Source organism: Andrographis paniculata, unplaced genomic scaffold (assembly GCF_009805555.1).
Source record: "Andrographis paniculata isolate CXL003 unplaced genomic scaffold, ASM980555v1 Contig45END, whole genome shotgun sequence".
Lineage (NCBI taxonomy): Eukaryota > Viridiplantae > Streptophyta > Magnoliopsida > Lamiales > Acanthaceae > Andrographis > Andrographis paniculata.
In genome coordinates, this window is record NW_026137579.1 from 1,510,369 (window position 1) to 1,533,797 (window position 23,429).

General features: G+C 31.1%; 2 protein-coding genes across 2 annotated transcripts; both read left to right on the forward strand.

Annotated features, from left to right (window-relative positions):
* The first annotated feature begins 4,748 nt into the window (after window positions 1–4,748).
* Window positions 4,749–6,101, forward strand: LOC127251354 (ethylene-responsive transcription factor TINY-like). The gene has a single exon (XM_051275013.1). The coding sequence runs from the start codon at window positions 4,992–4,994 to the stop codon at window positions 5,823–5,825; it is 834 nt and encodes a 277-aa protein (XP_051130970.1). The 5' UTR covers window positions 4,749–4,991; the 3' UTR covers window positions 5,826–6,101.
* Window positions 6,102–15,080: 8,979 nt separating this feature from the next.
* Window positions 15,081–22,982, forward strand: LOC127251810 (DNA topoisomerase 1 alpha-like). The gene is made up of 16 exons (XM_051275685.1): window positions 15,081–15,336; window positions 17,095–18,221; window positions 18,368–18,562; window positions 19,435–19,515; window positions 19,929–19,988; window positions 20,108–20,202; window positions 20,342–20,498; window positions 20,592–20,717; window positions 20,869–20,949; window positions 21,091–21,181; window positions 21,267–21,400; window positions 21,688–21,756; window positions 21,840–21,929; window positions 22,189–22,292; window positions 22,368–22,536; window positions 22,615–22,982. Exons 2-16 carry the CDS (start codon window positions 17,106–17,108, stop codon window positions 22,681–22,683), a joined length of 2,637 nt encoding a protein of 878 aa, XP_051131642.1. The 5' UTR covers window positions 15,081–15,336; window positions 17,095–17,105; the 3' UTR covers window positions 22,684–22,982.
* The last annotated feature ends 447 nt before the right edge of the window (window positions 22,983–23,429 follow it).

Sequence of the window (23,429 nt, forward strand, 5' to 3'; positions counted from 1 at the left end):
ATCACATATATATATATATATATATTTGTCTAATTTAATTGTTTAATAGTTTCCCATGCATACATGGGAAGAAAACATTTGACATTTATGTACTTTGGTTCACATCTATCATTTGTAACAGCCCTTTTTATAAAAAAAAATATATATTTTTTTTTTAAACCCATAAAGGTTGTCATAGCAAAATTCTTTCTTGGCTTCTGAAAGAAATGATTAATGAAGTATGGTCAAACTGTCGAGGCTCGTGTCTAAGGAAAAAATAAAATATATTATATATAAGGTTTTGCTGACTTTTATTGAACCTCAGGTTTTGACTTTTTGACTTGCACGTAGCTTGAAGAAATTAATTATAATCGAAATAGTGAATTAAATCCATAGTATTATTATGATTACTATTAATATAATAAGTGTGAAAGAATGCATATATATATATATATATATATGTCAAGATCGAAAAACAGTGAGTAACCTTAAAAAGTAGTTGAAGAGTACGTACGTTCATCGCCAATTCCTCAGTGTTTATTAATTAATTTAACTAAAATTTATTTATATATATATATATATATTTAATTTCCAAACTAATATTAAATCCAAAGGCCGTACTCTTTTTACCTGCAATAAATACTTACACCTACGACACATTAACCTTTGCATTGCTCTTAATTCCCTTTTTTTTCTTATCAACTATTATAATAATAATTATTATTATTATCAACAATTTCTGTGAACTATTCATTATGTTAATTTAATTTATATCTTATTTTATTTTATTTATCTTGTCTTAATATCAATAATTATTCGAAAGATAGAAAATATCAGTAGTATGTATCTAAATTATATTGTATTGAATTAATATAATATGCATGACGGTGGACCGAATTGCATTGATAATATACATGAATGACCAACTTTTGTGTCTATATATATATATATATACATACACACGCTTTTACATGCCAGCCATGTACATGCATGTACTTGCCATTCTTCACGTAATCAAAATCCCACCAACTTTTAACATGAAAAGTAACACGTCTACTTTTTGAGACCATCTTTTATTATTATTAATTATTATTTTATACATATGCTGATCTTATAATCACGAGTCTATAACCACATCATCAGATTATTTTTATAAAAAATTATTATCTTTATTATTATTATTATTATTATTATTATTATTATTATTATTATTATTATTGTATGATGCCAAAATTGGGCTTTTTTATTTTCCATAATAATTTGGTATTTAATTTATGTGTGTATATATAATTGAAACGTGGAAGGAAATTGTATGTATATAGGGGGGTGTAAGAAGACGACAAAATAGGTTGTTGGAGAAGAGAGGGAGGTGGCATGGGATGGGGGTTGGGTCCCCTAAATATACTGATGTTGGAATACATATCAAATCATTTATATAATATATATATATATATCATATTCATATGGATGAATATTACTAACTGGACTGGCATTAGCTGGATTTTTAATTTCATCATTCATTTCATTTCTCTACAGTTCTCTCCCCTACGGTTACCCTACTTTTCTCCTTTACTTCAATTATTATAATATTTATCTATTTATTTATTACGTTCCAGTCTTTTCTGAATTTTTTTGATCTTGTGCAGCAAAATATCACACGTTCCATTGTACTGCACTCACCCCATAAATGCCCTTCTTCTATTAATTAATACTCCTAATTAATACAATGGGCCTGGACCTGGACCTGGACTTGGCCCATCATCGTCATCCTTCCGTTCCTCCCCGATACGCTATATCAGCCACAAATTATTTCCAGATATTTCATTTCAATATTTTATTTTATTTTATTTTATCAATCGGGGTAATTTTGGAATTCGTGTGTACGGTATGGGAAATAATAAAAGAGTGGTGATCATATTGATGCCTATGAATTTTACGGCTACGGTGAAAATAAATTAATTTTGTTTTACTATTCGTTAGCACTAATTTTTCTTAAATATGTATTATTATAAAATATCATGTCAAATACTTGATTATTATTCCCTCCGTTCCATGTGTATTACTGTAGACACAGGAATTTAGGTAAAGTATAATTAGTAAATAATTAATAAGTATATTAGTAAAAATAATTATAGATTAAGATTAAAATAAGTAAATAGTTTAATTAAAATTAAGAAAATTATAAAATTTAAAATGCGATTAAAGTGCATAATTATATTTCCAAAAATAGAAATGACAGATTATGTGGGACGGACGAAAATAAAAAAATAGAGACAAATTATGTGGGATGGAGGAAGTATAATTTTTTACAAACATCAAATAATCTGAGTTTCATGCATTAATTAATACCTACGGTATATTTAAAATGTAAGTAACAACACATATATATATATATATATAATTATGAATTTGTCTGGATAATTTAATGAGGAAATTTTGAATTCTCCCTCCAAATTGAAATCAAAATGTAAGTCAATCCTATATTTGGAATTTGAATATTTAGTAATGCCAATTTTAGAAACATTAAAAGTTTGTGTCAGTAAATTTAATTTGCTCGAAATTATACACTGTTTTTGGCCCAGGTGTCCAAGTAAATTGAAAACGGCGAATTTCCAACTTCTAGGAAGAAGTGGTGTATTAATATTATTGTATATTTTAATTGGCCCCAAAATTTAATGCAATAAAGAGATTGAACTAATTTTAAATAAATAGACGATGGTCAGCAAAAAATCATTTATTTATTTATATAGGGCCATCTCCCAATTAAGTCCCTCGTGTCGATTTTACTTAATCAATCAGCATGTCCTGTGCTTCCAGATTCTTTTAAAACTTTTAACTTTTACAATACTTATATAGCATTTAAATACATGGAATCTGTGATCATATATTTTACTCAATGCTCTACTTATATTGGAATTTTATTTCTGACCAAACTGCCACATGACTTGTAATGAAATAAGAGATTGATTATATATATATATATATATATATACTGTCACGCTGGAAAAAACTAAATGATTCTACTTGTTCTATAATAATATATGTTGACAACAGTAGATCATAAAGGATTTTTTATTTCATAATACGAAAACAATTATTTTATATGATGCTGAGATCTCATACTATATATATATATATATATATAATCCAATATTTATAAGATATTTATATATTTATATTATATATATAATTTATTTAAGTTTTAACGCCTCCAAATTTACCTAAGGCTTCTTATTTTTATTTTGCTTTGGATCTTTCGAAATTTAGAATCAGCCCTAGCGACCATGGCTACTGCATTTCCATGTGTCTATATACTTGTAAATTTTATTTCTTCTTTTAACTCTAATAGAGCTTAGTGTTTTATCATTTGATATAGATTATATTTGACTTCAATCTTAAATCATAAAACAATGAAATGTATCTTTTTATTTTTTTCGCAGTAGATTATGAAATATAAATATTTTATTAATGAATTATAAAAATATGTAAAAAATAATTTTGATATTGTTATTTTTGTAAGTACAAAAAGAAATTTTTTTTTATAAAAATTAGATATTTTGATATTTATGCATGAATTACTATAAAATAAATGTTTTTAAATAAGAATGACAAAAATTATTAAAATGGTACATTGAATAAAAATAAATATTTTTAAATAAAAAAGACTGTAAGAGTCACATTTACGTTGGCAGGTGACCTGAATCCATGACCTCATGGTCACAAGTCCAACTCCTACACCATCAGGTCATTTCTTACGGGACAGTATATTGTTACTTTTTAACGACGAATACTTTAGGTTCATTGTTCCTTGTTGAATATTCGAAAATGGAATAATAAATCCAGATGGAGACATCAACTCTTCTATGTACTAAATAAAGAAAAATGAACCATTCTTACAATTTATTGTTCCTGATTGGTCAGATATCAATTTTTACAATAAACCCATCACACAACTCAATTTTTAAATTTAATTTCTTTAGAAAATGGATTATTTATATTTTTTTCTATTATTAAATTTTATGTGAATTCAAATAATGAAGCCTTCTGCTCTAATTAAAATCTATAAATTAGTGGTACATATTAAATTCAGCTGGACCCCTAATATATATAGTCCAACAGTAGAATTATCTACCTAAGCCATCTAAAAAATAAAAATAAAAGACTGCTTAGTTGAACTTCAGAGGAAGAAATTTTAATATAATGAGAGTGATTTTAAATTTTAATTAATTAATATAATTAAGCTGTGAAATTAAAGTTGTCTTAGGTGCCTAAAAATCGGCTGGGTTTGCCTCTGCGCGGCGACAATAATTCATAAGTCGTAGGTTTAATTAAGTAGACCTAATTAATTGTCTGCCTCAATTAGGATCTTAATCTACAATTACTGTCAACCCTAAGTTCCATCTTGTCCTATATGCTATACCAATTTTTCAATACGTACATTATACGTATAAAGAACGTATAGCTACGCAATACGTATACATGCAATTTATATAAATTTAAAATTTTTGTGTACAGTGTAATTAATAAATAGTGGGTGTTCAAACCCTCGGTCGGTAGCCGGGTCCCTTCCTCTTTTGTCTGTCTACTCTTATATTCAACACCATATAATATATATATATATATATATTTATATTTCGAAATAAATTGGAATTATGAAGAATTATATTGCCGCACTCCTTCCTTCCACCCATCTTCTTCACATATATACATACACACAATAGACACACATATGCCACGTCATGTATACATACATTAATGTGTATGTATAATAGTATAATTGCATACACTGATACTCACTCTGTGTGAGAGAGATACAGACACACTAAAGAACAAAAGAAGACACATATAAATAGAACTTCAACACTACCACTTAATCATACGAATTATTGCAAATCGATCACCCCATCGTCTTCCCCAATTCGGTCATCATCATCTTCATCATTTACATTTCGTCAGTTCGTCAGTCAGTTCGAATCCTCTTACTTTAATTAAGGTTTTGACTGTGTCTAGCTATGGCGGAGGCTGAGCTCGAGCCTGAGTGGGCGAACTCCGAGCCGGAGGTCAGCGGCAAATCGGCGCCGGAGACGAAGCGGCAGAAGCGGCGGAGGGACGGCGGCGACGAGTGTTCCTCCGACGGGAATGTGAAGAAGAGAAGCAGAGGTAGCGATAACAGCAGCAGCAGCAGCAGTAATAACAGCAATAATACTAACAATGGAAAGCATTCGGTGTACAGAGGAGTACGAATGCGGGCGTGGGGGAAGTGGGTTTCCGAGATCCGGGAGCCCCGGAAGAAGTCCCGGATCTGGCTGGGAACCTTCGACAACCCGGAGATGGCGGCACGTGCGCACGACGTCGCCGCCCTAGCCATCAAGGGTAGCTCCGCCATCCTCAACTTCCCCGAATTAACGGACCTCCTCCCCCGACCCGTCACGTGCTCCCCACGTGACGTCCAGGCTGCCGCCACCAAAGCCGCCCACATGGACCACCTCAACCGCCGCTCTCCGGCGACTCTCACCTCCTCCTCCTCCTCCTCATCCCTCGCCACCACCACAACCACCGCCACCACCACTACCACCTCCTCGTCGGAAGACGCCTCCACGACGACGGCGCCGGACGAGCTCGGCGAGATCGTGGAGCTTCCGAGCCTGGGCACCAGCTACGAGTCGATCGAGCCGACAAGAGAGGAGTTCGTATTCGCCGACGTCGGATGGGAGTATTACAATTACAATTATAATTATAATTACAATTACAATTATAATTACAATCATTTGGACAGTTTGCAAGATTGTGGACTTTTCTTGGAGGATATGCTGTCGTCGGCTGCCGCTTTCGAAGGAATATTGTGAAAGGCATCAATAGTTTGACCTTACCTTCCATGGCAATGCCGGTGTGTGTTTGTTTTTTTTACTTTTTTACATTTTCGTTTTCATTTTTTTTTTTTTTTGAAAAAAAACAACTTTTGGTGATGAGTTTTGACCATTTTATATGTCAATCTTTCCATTGCGCTTCTTGTTTCCTTTTTTTTTGTGCTTATTTTTCACCACTGTAAGAAGAAGTAAATTTCTTTCAGTTGTACACTACAGCTGTCTTCTCTCATTTGAAAAAGCCATTCAAATCGATCACTTCTGTTCCCAATTATATATATATATATATATATATGTCTGCATCGATCGAGTTTTAATTCATAGTAACAGCAGCAATCCACCAATTTTGTACTTGAGATGCTTTCCTCGTCTGTCTTCTTACTACAACTAGTTTTTCCATTAGTCCTTTCCCATAATAATACACATCTTGTCCTAAACCATGAATAATTAAATAATTAATAATTCTCTCAGAACCCAATTCCATCTCCTCACTTTAATTTGGTCCTTCCCAAATCAAATCCCATATGTTTTGTGTGCACAAACAAAATTATATTGCAAACCCACCCCTGCCCCTGCCCCTGCCCCTGCCCCTGCCCCTGCCCACCACAAATTGAACAGAAACAAAATTCACCTTTAATTTCCCTTTTGGGCACACCCATTGCCCAATTTTCAGACAATTCCAAAGCTGCGTCGACATGATATGAGGATATTATTGTAAAATGGCTGTCTGTGTAGCAAGTATGAAAGAAATAGGTAATTAATTATGAAAGGGAATATCCTAAGGAAATTTTTGATAGAGAATATTGTAGGAAGTGAATAATAATAATTATTGTTATTATCAATTTTTTTTTTTTTTTTATTTCAATAATGTGGAATAGTCTTGATGGGTGAATGTCTCATCACACACATGTATGTATATATATATATATATGTATGTATGTGATTTTTTTTCTGTAGACAGATACTGCAGATTAATAGTGACAGCTGGGACATGCATGCAAGATGCAGCAGGCAGCTTACCTTCAATAATTTGTGGTAAATAAATAGTAGTTGTTCATCAAATACTGTTTGTTTGGTAAAGTGCGACCCATTTTACCCTTTTTATTCATCATGATACAAAAAGGATTTAAAGGAAACCTTCATGATTCAGGCTTTTCAGAAAAAAAGGAATTTAATGTAGGAGTAATAGACAATAATAGTACCCCTCCATATCCCATTGGTTGGAAGTGTGACATTTGTTTTTTGGAAGTAAGTTTTTTAATATGAGTATTATATTAGACTATAGTGAAAATGATAAAAATATACTTATTATTAGTATAGTGTAATATAAAAGTAATGACATTTGTATAATATATTGTAAATTGAAAAAATATTTATTATGTTACGTAGTACAATCACTAAATTATAAAATAGTAACCTTGTTTTAGAACTAACGAAAATAGAAATTGGTAACTTTTCAATGGAACGAATGGAATATAATTTTTATTGTAAAATTATTCCCATTATATTATTTATTTATTTTTGTAAAATTAGTCTTGTTTAGAATAAATTCATTAAAATTTAATTATTATGCTATAATTTTAACGAAATTTATTAATATGACTGCTATAATAAGGAAGCATACATGCGTCAAATGCGTCTCTTTAAAAATAAGTTACTTTTATCGTAATAACAAAGTATTCAATTTTTTTATTTTAGTATATTACATAGCAAAGTATTCATTCTCTGTTTTTTTTTTTTTTAAGTAATTGTACTATCTAATTAACATTACAAATATCCTTACAACTTACAATATATTACATAAATGTCATTATCTTTATATCACACGTACTAATAAAGTTATTTTAGTCATTTCTATTTTATTTCTACTATATCTCAATATAATACTAATATTTTAAAACTACGTGCAAAAAACAAATAAATATTTACTTATGAAACAGATGGAGTATTATTATTATTATTATTATTATTATTATTATTATTATTATGTCACCATATTTAGCCATGAAAATTAAAAAATAATAATATTTTAATACAAAATAAAAATATTATCAAAAATTTATTAAATAATAATAATAAATAATGATAAATTTATTACTCCTGCACAAAATATATTCTGTTTTTTTCTTATCCACAAAAAATAGCAAATGACTTTTACATTTTTATTATTTTTATATCTTTTCGTTATTTTATTTATTTACATGTACTTATGTTATCACCATTTACACCGTTAATATATCTAAAAAGAAATTTACTTTATTAATTCACTCATATAATTTTTTAAAATTCAAATAATTAAATTGTTTATTATAAATCAATTATATACGAGATTAATAGATTAAAAAAAATAGTAGAGTAGATATATATATAATGAGAGTAATTTTATACCAATTAATCTATAATGAGGCTAAAAATAAAATTTTGCCTTTTTAGCCTTTATATTTATGCAGTTCAACCTTTTTTCACAATAAATACTTTGAGAGTTTTTAAATCATTTTTAATTGCCTGTTAGAAAAGTGTACTTCCAAAACTGTTGGACATGCTTCTTTTTCTTGGGATTACGCGAATTCATGAAATTGTAATTTGTAAGGGTATTTGTAATGTTACGTAGATAATACAATTACTAAAAAAAAAAAAAATTGAATATTTTGTTATGGGACAGACTAAAATGAAAAAAATGCATAATTTGTTATAGGACGGAGGGAATATATAAATCTCATTTTATTAGTATATTATAAATCACTCTTTTCGTCATGTAAATTTATATTTATTTGATCGGGCACGAGTTTTAAAAAAAACTATATAAAAATAAAAAAGTTTTGTTTCATAGTAAAAAAGAAAAAAATAATATTTTTTATACTAAAAACAAAAACATAAATAAATTTAAATTAGACATATAATGAATAGTTAGGACTCTCTTCATTTAAATTTTTAATTATAATATTTTATTATTTATTTATAAAAAATGTAATATTTAATTTTTTTATTCTAAAAATAATCTAAAATAATAAAAATATATTTAAACTAAACGCCAAGGCAATTCTGATGTTACCCAAATAAAGTAGTTTTTAATATTATTTGAGAATAATCGGCGAAAACAAAATGTACTAATGTCACTTCCAGTTACAATATCAAATTCAATAATTATTTTAATTCAAATTCTTACTTTTTGCAAAATCAAAATCCAACTCACAATTATCTCTTTAATAATGGTAATAATAATAAATAAATAAATAAATAAATTTTGGGTGAATATAGGCAGTGATGATTGCACAGTCAATTAATTTTACTTTTGTGAAAAGACTTAAGTAGCAATGATAAATAAGGCGTGTGCATATAACACTGGCAGTCCATAAATATAATTATTGCATTCATTGTTTTTTATTATTAGATTGTCAACTTTGTATTTATTTGATTTACTATATGATATATATATTAAATAATACACAGATTATTATATTATACCCCATTAGTTTAAACAATCAAAATAAAATCATTATAATTATCATCAACAGCAGCACCTAACAAATTAATCACAATAATATGAAGTGATGGAACCCACACTAGTTTTTATAAATTATACACACTAATTTTATTTAAATGGATAATTAGAATAAATTAAATTATAATTCCGGGTAAGCAAATAAACTAGTTTAATTAGTAACAGGTTCTCCTATTAATTCCTTCATAATATAAATTAACATGTAATGCAATCTCAACCACCAAATCTAAATAGTTACTAATAGTTTTAATTTGTTAAGAAAATATCATCTAGGCTTTTGGTTTATTTACTTAATCTTTTCATCCTCTGTAATTTTTTTTTATTAAATTAATTGTATGCATAACAATATGCTTATACACTACAAAAAAATATTATATTTGTAACGGAATTCCGTCCCTAAAGTTGACGTAACTAACGTAATTTCATTCATAATTTCGTCTCTAATGTCATTAATAACGGAAAAAAATAAATTTAGAGACAAAAAAGTTTTGCTAAAAAATGATTTTTCCTGATATAGAAATTAAAGAGATATTTTGGTAATAGAAAAAAAAAATTAGTGCTGACAAAAGTTGTATAAATAGTATTTTCAGTTAAGACAGAATATCAAATAAGTATCTTTTTTTATTTTTTTATTTTTACTTCATTTGTCATCTAAATTTATATTACTCACCCCGTTCTGTAAACTTATGTCAATTTGATCATACACGAATTTTAAAAAAAGTTGGTAAAAATAGAAATATTATTTTTATGGTAAAAAAAAAGTAGAAAAAGTTGTAGTATTTTTTTACTAAAAAAAATACGAGTATAAATTTGGATTACAAAAAAAATAAAAATGAAAATAAGTTTCGATGACTATAAAAAATATTATCATTTTTTTTTTTGGTATTTTTTACTTTAAAAAAGAAAAAATAATTATTGTTACTAACTTTTATTTAAATTTGTACCCAATCATTTAAACACATTTAAATTACGGGAGAACATTTTTTTTTTAGAAAAAAAAAATAAATCTAGAGCTCTTTACATTTTGTGATCATCACAAAATAAGAGTAATGTTTATATATAAGTTTTGATATTATTATCAACATTAATTTTATTGTTATCAACATTAATTTTATTATTATTATTATTTAAAAAAAGTCGCATTAAAATTTATTTTTTTCTTATAAATATATCATATGAAATATCCAACTATTTATTATTTTCAAAGTTTTTTAGAAGCTGAGGTGTGCTTGTTGGAGTTTGAGTTTTAATGTTCGAGTTTTAAATAATACTAAAATTTTATATGGAAATAATTATTTAATGTGACATAAATAAATATTAATTTAATATTTTGAATGTAAAATTAATTTATATTATAATATAAAATTTATTAAAAATACTTAATTAATTTGATACTTTTGTAAAAAAAAAAATAATAAATATCCAAAATCCCCAAAGAAATGAAACCTAAAAAACTCAGTATTAATAATAATTATTCTACACAAAAATTTAAAAACTTAGGTCAAAAGCTAGGCAACAAGTTGATAGACATTCGAGGTTGGGTTGTTAGAACTTCATATATCAAATTATATAAGTATCTGCATTCAGACATAATTCATAAACTATATATATATACTCATATATAATACATCCATTTATAATAAATACTACTCCTCCGTCGTCCAAATCTATGTTCATTGAAAAATATTCTTGTTATTTTTTTAAGTAAAAAATTATTATATTTTTGTACAATTTTTTTACTATAAAAGAAAAAAAGTAATCATTATTACTCATTTTTATTAAAGCTCATGTCCGGTCAAATGAGCACACATTTGCATGAGAGGGAGAGTACTATGTAATTAATGACCAAATTTTGGGGTTGAACATTACTGAATTTGGCCTCATTATAATATAAAAAGACGAATATACGAATGAATCAGGAATGGTCATTCACATTACAACTTTTATTTTTTGTATTGTAATTTTAATTTATTATTGTATAATTGTATGTATGTGAATTATATATATATACACTCAATTGGTGGTTGGGACATTACAACAACGATATTAAATGAGGACAAATAATATCTAGGGTTGGGGCATGCATACCTTTACCTAACAATATATATATATATATATATATATTTTACACACAAGCCATTATAATCAAATATCTCTAACATTTTCCCCATTAATTAATTTATAATTGATCTTGTTTTTATTTTTATTTTTGGACAGCCTGTGGAAGAATCATGAATATGTAGATGGGACAACAGTATACTAATTATTTTACCGATAATACATTTTTTTTTTCTTTTGTTTTTTTCTCTAGTTTTTGTCATTTAAATTATATGTTTGTTCTTGTTAGAAAATATCGATCATTACCTTTTTGGCTCTTTTTTTTTTTTATTTATTATTATTATAAAAAAAAATTGTTCTTTAGAAAAATATACTCCTACTGTATTGTTTTTTTACACGACATCACATACAAATTACTATTGAAATTAAAAATAGGATATGTTTGGATTTAGTTTTAGTTTGATATTTTTATTTGAGTTTTGGGTATTTTGATGTGATTTTTTTATTTTAAAAAAAATGAAATTAAACAATAATATATTTTTTTTATTGAAACCAATTTCCTGTATGTATACATATATATATTTCATCTTACTAATACTCTATTCTTTTTATTTATTTCATCTTACATATTGTTACGTACAATAATAATAATAATAATAATAATAATAATAATAATAATAATAATAATAATAATGGATTCTGGATGGTCTGAATATAAGCTAAACTATCCAAAAGTCGGGCGAAGATGAAGTATCGGAGACACGGAGGTCGGACAGGATAAGGTCAGACAAAGAAGGATGATTCGACAGATACGGAGGTCGGACAAGATAAAGTCGGGCATGGCGATCGGACATGATAAGGTCGGGCACGGAGGTCGGACATGATAAGGTCGGGCTCTGAGGTCGGACATGATAAGGTCGGACACGGAGGTCGGACATGATAAGATGAGACATGGAAGAAATAATAGGCATCCAGGTCGGACGGCATATAGGTCGGGCGAAATAAAGTCGGGCAAGGAGATGATGGATGAAGGAAATGATATGCATCCAGGTCGAACAGCATATAGGTAGGGCAAGATGAAGTCGGGCGAAGAGAGGATCGATATGGAGGTCGGTCAAAAGTCTGTTAATTGGTCGGACGAATGAAGAGTCTGTTGGTTGGGCGCTTAATTAAGCGACCTGTTAATCGCCTGATCGATTTGCCAGCCACTTGGTCAAACAGTAGTTCAGTCACTTGAAAGGGCGGTCAGTTGGTCGCTTGATTGGGCGACCAATGAATCGTCTGGACGAATGGCTGTTCAGCCGATTGAAGGGACCATATGGTGGTCGCTTGATTGGGCGACCAATGAGTCGTCTGGACGAATGGTTGTTCAGCCGATTGATGGGACCAGATGGTGGTTGCTTGATTGGGTGACCAATGAGTCGTTTGGTCTAGCGACCAGTTAGTATCTGGATTAGTCGGTTGGCCTGCAGTCCGTCTAAAGAGTCAGGGGTTATTTTGGGCGGCTGAATAGCCGGTCGGACCAGCCGTCCATTTAAGGCGGTGAGGTTTTCAGAGGTTGTCGGCCGAGTCAGCTGAGTGCTGTAATTGGCGCGGTTGGTGAGTCGGTTAACACACGTGTCGACAGAGTAGGACCTGGTGGGCGGTTCACAGCGGTTGCTGTAACCGACCAGATGACGGTTTAAACCGTTTCTTTAAGGGGTTATTTAAGGATTCGGGTCTGTTCTGAAAAATGATCTTCAATCGACATCAAATTCAAGAGAATTGCTTTTGAGGATCACCATTTTACTTTTCAATCTGAGTTTTTTGTTTATTTTCTTAGTTTGTCTGTGTATCCTGCAGTACCTAGAGATTCCCTAATACATTTATTTTATCAAATTCGAAGATAATCTCTATTTTTCAATTTTACTTTTTATTGTTGAAAAATTGCATCAACACATATATATTTCCTTTTTTATTTTAATTTTGAGAATAGCCGTTTATTTATTTACCCTTTTCGAAACATATATAGGTACATTTTATAAGGGGCTCTTTAACCCATGAGTTGACCATTGATTCATATATATTAAAGTTTAAATTTGGAGGTTAATAAACAACTTAAAAATTTATTGTTTGTTTAGATAATAAATTTTTACAAAATTTAAAATTTGTAAAAGTTGAATATTTTTTATTTGACGTTGTGTGAGATAAAAATATATTTAATATAATTTTTATTGAAAAAATTAATGTTCGATTAATAGTATAAAAAACTCAAATAATAATATATTATTCACATTTATATATTTAGAGGTAGGCCGGTTTGACCTTAATGTAATTTCTAAGCAATTTTGACTAAAATGATTAATTTATTCATATTTAAACTAGTGCTTAGATTTGATTCACAAATTACGATGCAAATAATTTAATCACTCAGAATCTAGAAAGACACATTGATATATATTTTTACATACAATTAAGGATTATTTTTTTGAATTTTGATTTTACTTTTTTGTTTTGATTTTGGATATGAGATTATAATCTTTAATTTATTCGAAGGAAAGAGTATTTTAATGTAAAATAAAAATAAAAGGAAATTAAAATTAAGTGAACAAATATTTATAGGTATCCTGGTTGAATAATAGATTTTTTATTTTTATTTTTTGGATAACATGGAAATTTTTTATATTTTTATGATTACAAGTCTACTACCGAAAAGATTTTATATTCAATTTTTGTTTATATGTTAATATGTTACTGAATGAATGTGTTTTATGTTCATGTCCAATATATTTATTGGTTTACATATAAGATTAACCTGATCTTAGTGATGATTTAATAAACATGGTGCATATACATTAGTCTCCTTCGATTTTTTGTATTTTTTATTATAAAACAAAAAATTTTTCAAATTGAATCTCCTTAGAAAAAAATCTTTTCCCTCATAGTAATCTGTTCAGTCTCCTTATAAAACTTTCGTTATTAAGTTAGTCATATATTTCATATGTTTTAACAATTTATATTGAATACACTGATATTCACCTTATCAATATCTCAAATCAATAATCTTGTTTTTATTAAAAAATTTTGCCCAATCAAATTATTATAAGCTTAGATGAGCAGAGAGTGTTTTTTTTTTTTTCACAAAATATTATACAATATATTAAGTCTATTTAAAACCAAACAAAACCACAGATTTATTTATGTTTATTGAAATAAAATTTAAAACATAATTGGCTAAGTCTATTTCAGATTTTAGACCAAATATTTTTAATGGGCTAAGTCTATTTATCTATCTTCTTGTTGGACTTTGGGCCTTACAACTTATTGACTAATATCTTATTGGACTTTTAACGTGAAATTTGTTATTATTATTATTATTATTTATTGATGGTTACAAACAAAATATACGTATAAATATAATACAATCTCACATAATCTTCTAAGGATATGTTTATTGATGTATATTATTTAGTTAACTTAATTAATTTTGACGAGTTGATAATAACAGAAAAAGAATTTTTATGGCAATAAAAATACATTTTGTAAAATTGGGTTGACACGAATATATGTGGTCCGAATAAAGCTATCCTTCCGGAAAGAAGGATAAAATGTTGACGACAGTTATTTAGGATCGGGTCGGGTCAGGTGGCCCACTGGGTTCGGCCCGAATCGAAATTAAACAAAAGTGGGAAATTATTTGGTAAGAGGTCTGTGTAAGCGCATCCATCTTCTCAATTCCGTACCCTCATTTCCGCCCTCTCGCTGGCCACCGCTGCTGGCCGCCGCCGTCGCACGCGGCGCATTCGGTGTCAATTTGTTTGGGGAGTGCTGTGACTCGACAGATAGTTCTTCCTCTGATAGAATCTGAATCCTGTTGAAGGCTTGGCAACGGAGCTAGTGGAGGTAGGGGAAAGAAGCGGAGAAAGTGGAATCTTCATTGATTTTTGAGTTGAGGTGCGTGTTTTGGTAGAGGTTTTAGTTCGTTGATTTAGTTTTGTTGCTTCTTGATTAATTTGATTGTTTCAACTCCGCGTTGGAATGAGGTGATAGATTGTTGGTTGTGATGTTTGGGTTTGAATGGCCGTTTCGTCGTTTTCTTGAATAATGTTGAAATGGTTCAACTTGAATTTCATCTGTTGTTTTTGCGTCGCGTGCATGTAGTGCTTTGTGTATAAAGGTTTGGTATTTTAGCTGTGTAAATGTTGGTCTTAGTGTTAGTATTGCATTGATGATTGATGAGGCGTGTGGTCCGTGATTTTGGAAATAAGTTATTTAGGTGGATAATAGGTATGTTGTAAAACTCATACATGAAATTGAATCAATTTGGAAATGCACGGGTGGATGAGTTCGAGAAAAACTGGTCTATGGAATTTACTTGCGGCATTGTTAAGAATGCTGAGCCAGGTTTATGATCATCAAATGCATAATTCTTGTTTCCCTTCTTAGAAATTTTAATATGGCGTCTGTCAGTTTTTGGATTCCCATCTGTCATGATTCCAAGCTTCATCTGGATAAATGATATAAGTTAGATGTCCATATATAAAAAGGATCAAGACTATTGACAAAATCATGTTTTTGAACCCACCGAATGGTAGGTTGGGTGTTGGGTGTTGGGCGTGTGTGCTAGCGTCATGAGTAGTTAATGTCTTGGTTTTATCTAGGGAGAACTGGGATTTGATTTTCTCCCTTTAATCTGCATATTCTTTTAAGATCTCAGGTATTTATCCGTGATGACTCTATTGCATTGACACGTGTTGTGCATTATTAGATTTTTGCATTTATTATCACGAGTAGAACTGGTTTCGAGGTGTCGGTTCCTGATGAATCATAATTCATTATTATTTGTAGATTACATTATCTCCCTGAACTGAATGTGTACCCTCAAGTGGGTTATCTTGAATATAAATGTTACATGTAGATTGAGGCTTTACAGTAAGGTGTCCTCAGGGTACCAAAAATGTGATGTCCATGTTACAGTACATGATAGTTTTGGATAGATATGATATTGATATGCATCACTCTGGAGTGTGTCTAGTACATGTACAATTACACGCACACAAGTATTTATTTATTGAACTATTTTGATTATGTTTTGAATTTTGATCAAATATCTAAACCAGTGGATGATAATGCTTATGTTTTTAGTCCATATTAATAAATGTTTTAGATAGGAAAATTACGTATTGTTTGAAAAAGTAGGTGCATTCACTCATTCACATTTATACAAAGTTAACAAGTTATTGATGGTGCAAAAATGTTTTATATATATTCATGATTGATTGTTTTGTGTTTTAAGTATAAAGGTTATTTGTTGATTAAATTTAGTGATAAGGTATCGGAGTAATCAGTGGTTTTTTGGATTGTATGTATATATACATATGTTCTTGTTTGGGAGTTTTGTTTGTTAGAATCCGTATGTAATAATAGTACCTTATTGTGTAAAGATAATTAGTATCTCTGCAAAAGCATCAAACAAATCCAGTAATTTTTCACATCAAGGGGCTCTTGTCATTTGTCTGTTTGCTTTCTAGTGAAATTACATGCTTCCAAGTTCCAACTTAGGATGGTAAAGTTTGGTTACTTTCAATAGTAGAAAGCAAATAGTAATATATTTAATTTCTGAAAAACTTCAGTGCAACTTCCTTATGTTAGTAAAAACATTTATTCCCACTTTCAACTTCCTTATGGTTACTGCTGATATGTTATGCATAGGTACACCACTGATGTCTGTCAATGCATATGATAAATCAAAGTTGATGGATGATACGGATGAGGATAATGAACCCTTAGTTTTTAGAAGGAATAATGCTTCGGCAAAAAGAAGCCAATCCATTTCGGACACAAAGAAATTATTAGGGAGGTCAACATCTGATGGACGATCTCAAAATGGTCAAAGTTCTGTAGCTCCTCACAGTAAGATAGTCTCTTCCAACAAGGCACAACCAGTTAAATCTTCTTTGGCTACCCCAAAATCATATAATTCAGCCAAGTCATTATCAGTTAAGTCTTCTGAGGTGAATTCAAGGCCTTCAACTTCAGCAACAGATCCGTCCAACTCTTGTAGGCACCAGTTTAAAGATGAGAAGCCATTGGATGAAGCCACTGATGAACCAAATATGGATTCAGAAGATTCTGAAGATAATAGGCCCCTTGGTGCTAGGCTCAAGGCTGGCCTGTCAAAGGTCAACTCTAACAATGTCAGCAGAGGACCAAATACTTCGAAGTTGAATCCAAAGGCCAAGGCCCCCAAAGTTGAAGAGCCTGATGATGACTTACCCTTGTCATCTAAATTTGAAGGTAAATCTTATGTTGAAAAATCCACCAACAGGCCACATAATACTGGTGATAGAAAACCGTTATTGGCCAAATGCGGTGAAAATGGTTCTACCATGATTGAAAAGAAACCTTCAACTATGTTGAAGAAGAGAGTAGCAGATGTTGTAAAATCTGAAGGCGAGTCTTGTGTAAAAAAAACCAAGATTACTGAATCATCTACATCCTTTAAATCTGAAATTAAAGAAGAAGACGATGAGGATCATGTCCCTATATCACAAAGAATGAAGAAATCTACATTGTCGTCAGAAAATAAACCATCATCTGCAAAAAGCATGTCAAGATCTGTATCTGCAACATCAAAGAAAATAAATAAGAAACCGAAGAAATTTATGAAAAATTCAAAGTATTGCAAGTCATCAAAGGTTTCTCCGAGTTCTGGTGACGGGCAGAAGTGGACTACTTTGGTTCACAATGCGGTGATTTTTCCCCCTCCATACAAACCTCATGGGGTAAAGATGCTCTACAAAGGAAAGCCTGTTGATTTAACACCAGAACAGGAAGAGGTGATCCTTATCGCTCCCTCTCCCTCTTTTCTGCTACTCACATGTTCTATGCTTGCTACTGTTGTACTTTGTTTAGCAGTTCTTGGCTTATCTTGATTTCTACTGTTCTTAGAAAACTTAAACACTTCTTTTCATTATTGAGACAGGTGGCAACAATGTTTGCAGTTATGCTTGATACTGAATATATGACTAAACCCAAGTTCAAAGAAAACTTTATGAATGATTGGCGGAAAATACTGGGAAAGAATCATGTTATTCAGGACTTGGAAAATTGCGATTTCACTCCGATATATGAATGGCATCAGAGAGAAAAGGAAAAAAAGAAACAGATGAGTTCTGAGGTATATTATGAATGGTTTTCGTATTTAATGGCAATTTTGGATTCTATAAATTCTCTTCTTGTTCAGAAGTTTGTTTTGTGTGGTATAATTATTCACATCGTGAGAGTTCTTGTACAATCATTTTGTGAAACTGGTTTGTGAGCATAAAGGCTTGTAACAAAGTTCATATTAATATTCCACTGCTGTCTGAAGAAAGAATGCTTCAGTCATTTTTAGTCATGTTGAAGTATATAAAGCATATTGACTAAGGGTGCACAAGACATCATGTTGCAAAGGCTCTTTGGATCCATGGCACATGGTGTTATGTGTGCAGCTGTCAAATATTGCACAAAATTATATAATGTAATATTTATGTGAATTTTACATTTTAGCTCAAGTTTTAGTTTTACAATGATTCAGCGCATATTAATCTCTCTAGCAAAAATGCTTAAAACTTGCTATCTAGAGAGATTTACAGATAGTAATATGAATAGAGTAAAAAGGGTAAAGTAAACACAAAAAGAAAAAACATTGGAAAATAGATAAGGAAATAAAATATTATCCTTCAAGCAAGGTTGATACCAACCTTTATGCGGTGTAAATAATTGCACAAGGGAATAGTTGAAGATACTCTTTCTACATACGTACACAAGCAAGGTGAAAATTATTACTAACAATGCTTTGTAACCCTATTGATCACAAAAACCAATGAAGCCTTCTTTTGGCTAGTATTGATTGACAATCAAAATCAAAGATATCTGTTGTAATTCAAAATAAGTGCAGATGTGGTTGAAGACTTGAAGGTCTTCATTAGGTTTCTTGCCAATTGACATGATGAAGACTTCCTTAGGAAGGTGCATTATTATTTACTATGTTGTATTTTATTTGGGCAGGAGAAGAAAGCAATAAAAGAGGAGAAACTAAAGCAAGAAGAGAAGTATATGTGGGCTATTGTTAATGGTGTAAAAGAGAAGGTATGGCTTTTATCCAGGTTTATTTATGTGTAGTTTTCCTGCATCATTTGATGTATGTTACTTAAAAAGAAATTACTGATCTGGTGGAGGTTGTTTTGTACTGCTTATGGCTTGATTTTAGAACATTTTAAAGACAATGATATTTAAGTCAGCATATTTTATTGAACATTCATAGATTTAGTGTCACCATATGCTTGTGGATTATGAGTTTCCTTTCTGGCTAATACATGATATTATGGTGTTGCTTAAACATTTGTTGAGGCTGCTCTTCCTGGTTGACACTGTTGAGCTGGTGATTGGGATAACAGTAGTTATATCGTTTCTGTAGTTTTTGTTTAATCAACTCCTTGTGTCAGTTGACATTTTATTCACAGAATACATATTGCTGATAGCTGATTCAAATAACTTCACAGGTTGGTAACTTCAGAGTTGAGCCACCTGGGTTGTTTCGTGGCCGGGGTGAACACCCAAAGGTGATTTAAGATTCTGTATGGTGTAGATATATAATGATTATGATGGTTTCATTTCTCTTCAACCTCCAAATCAAGGGGGAGTTGTTTTTCTATTGATGGAAATTGTTAATTGTCACCAGATGGGGAAGCTGAAAAAGCGAATTCGTCCATGTGATATCACTTTAAATATTGGAAAGGATGCTCCAGTCCCCGAGTGTCCTATCCCTGGCGACAGGTTGCTGCATGCCTTAATGCTTTCTGTCAGCCAGAAAAATCTTATTATTATTACTTGAATTGTAAACCAAGAACTAGTCTGTATTTTCCTCGATGCAAACTGAGGAGAAAATAACCCCTCCGAACTTAATATTTGGCAGCTGGAAAGAAGTGAGGCATGACAATACAGTAACATGGTTGGCATATTGGAATGATCCCATTAATCCAAAGGAGTTCAAATATGTGTTCCTGGCAGCAAGCAGTACCTTGAAAGGACAGAGTGACAAAGAGAAATATGAGAAAGCCAGGCTCTTAAAGGTTTCTGAAATAGAACAGATCATTAGAAACCTTACTTCTCATCTATACTTGCATGGAGGGTTAATGGACTGATTATTTAATATCTATATAAAGGACTATATTCAAGGTATACGAGCAGCTTATACCAAAGATTTCACGAGTAAAGATCCTGGGAAAAAGCAGATAGCAGTCGCAACCTATCTGATTGACAAACTAGCTCTTAGGGCAGGCAATGAGAAGGTATTTGCAATTCATTGAGCATGGAATAATGTCCTTCATTTAGTTCTCTGATTTTTTAATGTATCCGTAAGCCAATGAATTTAGGTGATTGATATCATTGCAAATGCATGAAGATTTCTGCATCATGTCTAAAGTCTTTATTGTTTTGCAGGATGATGATGAAGCTGATACAGTTGGTTGCTGCACATTAAAAGTTGAAAATGTTGAACCAGTGCCTCCAAATATCTTGAAGGTCCAGTGATTTTATTATTACTATTTCATATTCATCTCCTCTACTCCAGAAAGCCGAGTTCTGTAAGTGGGGTTATTTTAGTGCAACACCTCCTTATACTTGTGTTTGAAGTTTTGCATGATATTTCTCTACATTTTTCAGTTTGATTTCCTTGGTAAAGATTCTATAAGGTATCAGAATGATGTTGAGGTTGAGACTGCTGTGTTCAAGGCTATCCAGCAGTTCCGAAGTGGTGAGTTATAGTCTAATGTAGAAGTGCATGTGTTATATGTAATTTGTCGTCTCTTGCTTATAAACATAGATTGTTTAACTTCCAGGTAAAAAAGGTAGCGATGACTTGTTTGACAGACTTGATACGAGCAGATTAAATTCTCATTTAAAAGAACTGATGCCTGGTCTCACAGCCAAAGTCTTCCGTACATACAATGCATCAATTACATTGGATGACATGGTAAGATGTGTAACTAAAAAACTCTCTGCCTTGAGATATGTGTTTCATCTTCCCAATAGAAATATATTTTGATATTATACCTGGAGGGATGTGTGAGCTATTACTGTGGTGTTAATTAAATCGAGGCAGGTCCGATTGTGCTAGCTTACTCTTTTCTTATTGGAATTGTGTTTGGTGTGGATAAATCACAGCAGTAGGCTATTTGAAATTTCCAATATTGGGTTCTCCACATAGAATATTTTGTCAGCCTGTAATCCCATTGACACATTTTTTATTTCCTGCGACAGTTGAGCAGGGAGACGAAGGGTGGAGATGTTGCCGAGAAAGTAGTAGTTTATCAACATGCAAACAAGGAGGTAAAAGCCTGTTGATGTCTAAAATTTTAAGTTTCACAAACTACTTGAATATCTTTAATTAACTTTGTTATTATGTTCCTTAGGTTGCAATCATCTGTAACCATCAACGAACTGTCTCAAAGTCTCACAGTGCTCAGATGTCACGCTTAAATGAAAAGATAGAAGAACTAAAGGTAAAAAAAAAATATTTGCTATAGTGAAAAGTGCCTCGGTATTCATTATTCTACTTCCGAAGGAGTTTACTTGTTTTAGTTGAGTCTTTCCTATCTGGTTTAGAAACACGACTTCAAACCACATAGCATTGTTTCTATGATTATAATGTACTCCGTCAATGACACATTAGCCGATCGATTTTGGTCTTTCCTTTTTCTTGTCCGGCGATGTCTTTTGTATGGACTTTCATTATTCTTACTGTTATTAAACTTCTTGTAGGGTGTCCTGAAAGAACTGCAGACGGATTTGGGAAGAGCAAAGAAAGGTAAACCCCCATTGAAGAGTGCTGATGGGAAGCCGAAGAAGAATTTGAATCCTGATGCGTAAGTAAAACACTCTATTTTCATCACGTTAGCCAGTCTTATCGCCATGTGTGAGGTGCTAACAATGCCATTCAGATTGGAGAAAAAGATATCTCAAACCACAGCCAGGATTGAAAAAATGGAACGAGACAAGGAGACGAAAGAAGATTTAAAAACTGTGGCATTGGGCACGTCGAAGATCAACTACCTCGATCCTAGGATCACAGTCGCATGGTGCAAGCGCCACGAAGTTCCCATTGAAAAGGTAAACTATTCTTGTCTTTGTCGATGAAAATCTGTCTACTTAAGAGCTCTATCATGCGACGATTATCCATTTACACAGATATTCAACAAGTCTCTTCTGGCAAAATTTGCATGGGCAATGGACGTCGATCCAAGTTTCAGGTTCTAACAACTGTTGTCGCCATCCGTCACCGATGTAGCACAGGAGCCATAATGCGGTGCCAAGTAATATTCATTCATTCCTGCAAAAATCCCTTAATCAAGAACTTGCAATCTGATTTAAAGTATGGGCTGACCCAGTTAATTTAATTATGTTATATCAATATGAGAATTATTCTTCAGCAAACTGCACACTCCCATTTGGTTCTATATATATATATGTATGATAATCTTGATGGTTTGAAATCAATAGTGAAGAATTTTATTAAAGGGAATTGGGAAATTGGAGATCAATGTTGATTTATTCCATTCTTTTTGTCATTTTATATATATATATATATATGGCGTGAGAATAATAAATTTAAATAGTATAATAATACAATAATATATCCCTCATCATCAATGATATAAATGTGACAGGACCCAATCTTTTAACACTTGTCACAAAAATGTCATCTTGAAATCTCCTCTTGTCGGAATTAAAGTTTGAATTTCGTTCAATCAGCCATAGAAGCCCACATGGGTTTTTCTTTGGATATGATATTGGGATGTGATGTGACAATATATAGAGGAGATAGAATTGGACCACCTAAATTTGGGTTGGTGAAGAGAAAGAAAATGACATCTTACTTTTTGACTGTGCATATCGAAATGACACTTTGAAATTTGTTATGTACCGCATACCTCCGACATAGGAATGATGCATTTATTTAATTTGTTGAATAAATGTACCACTTCAAATACATACATACATAT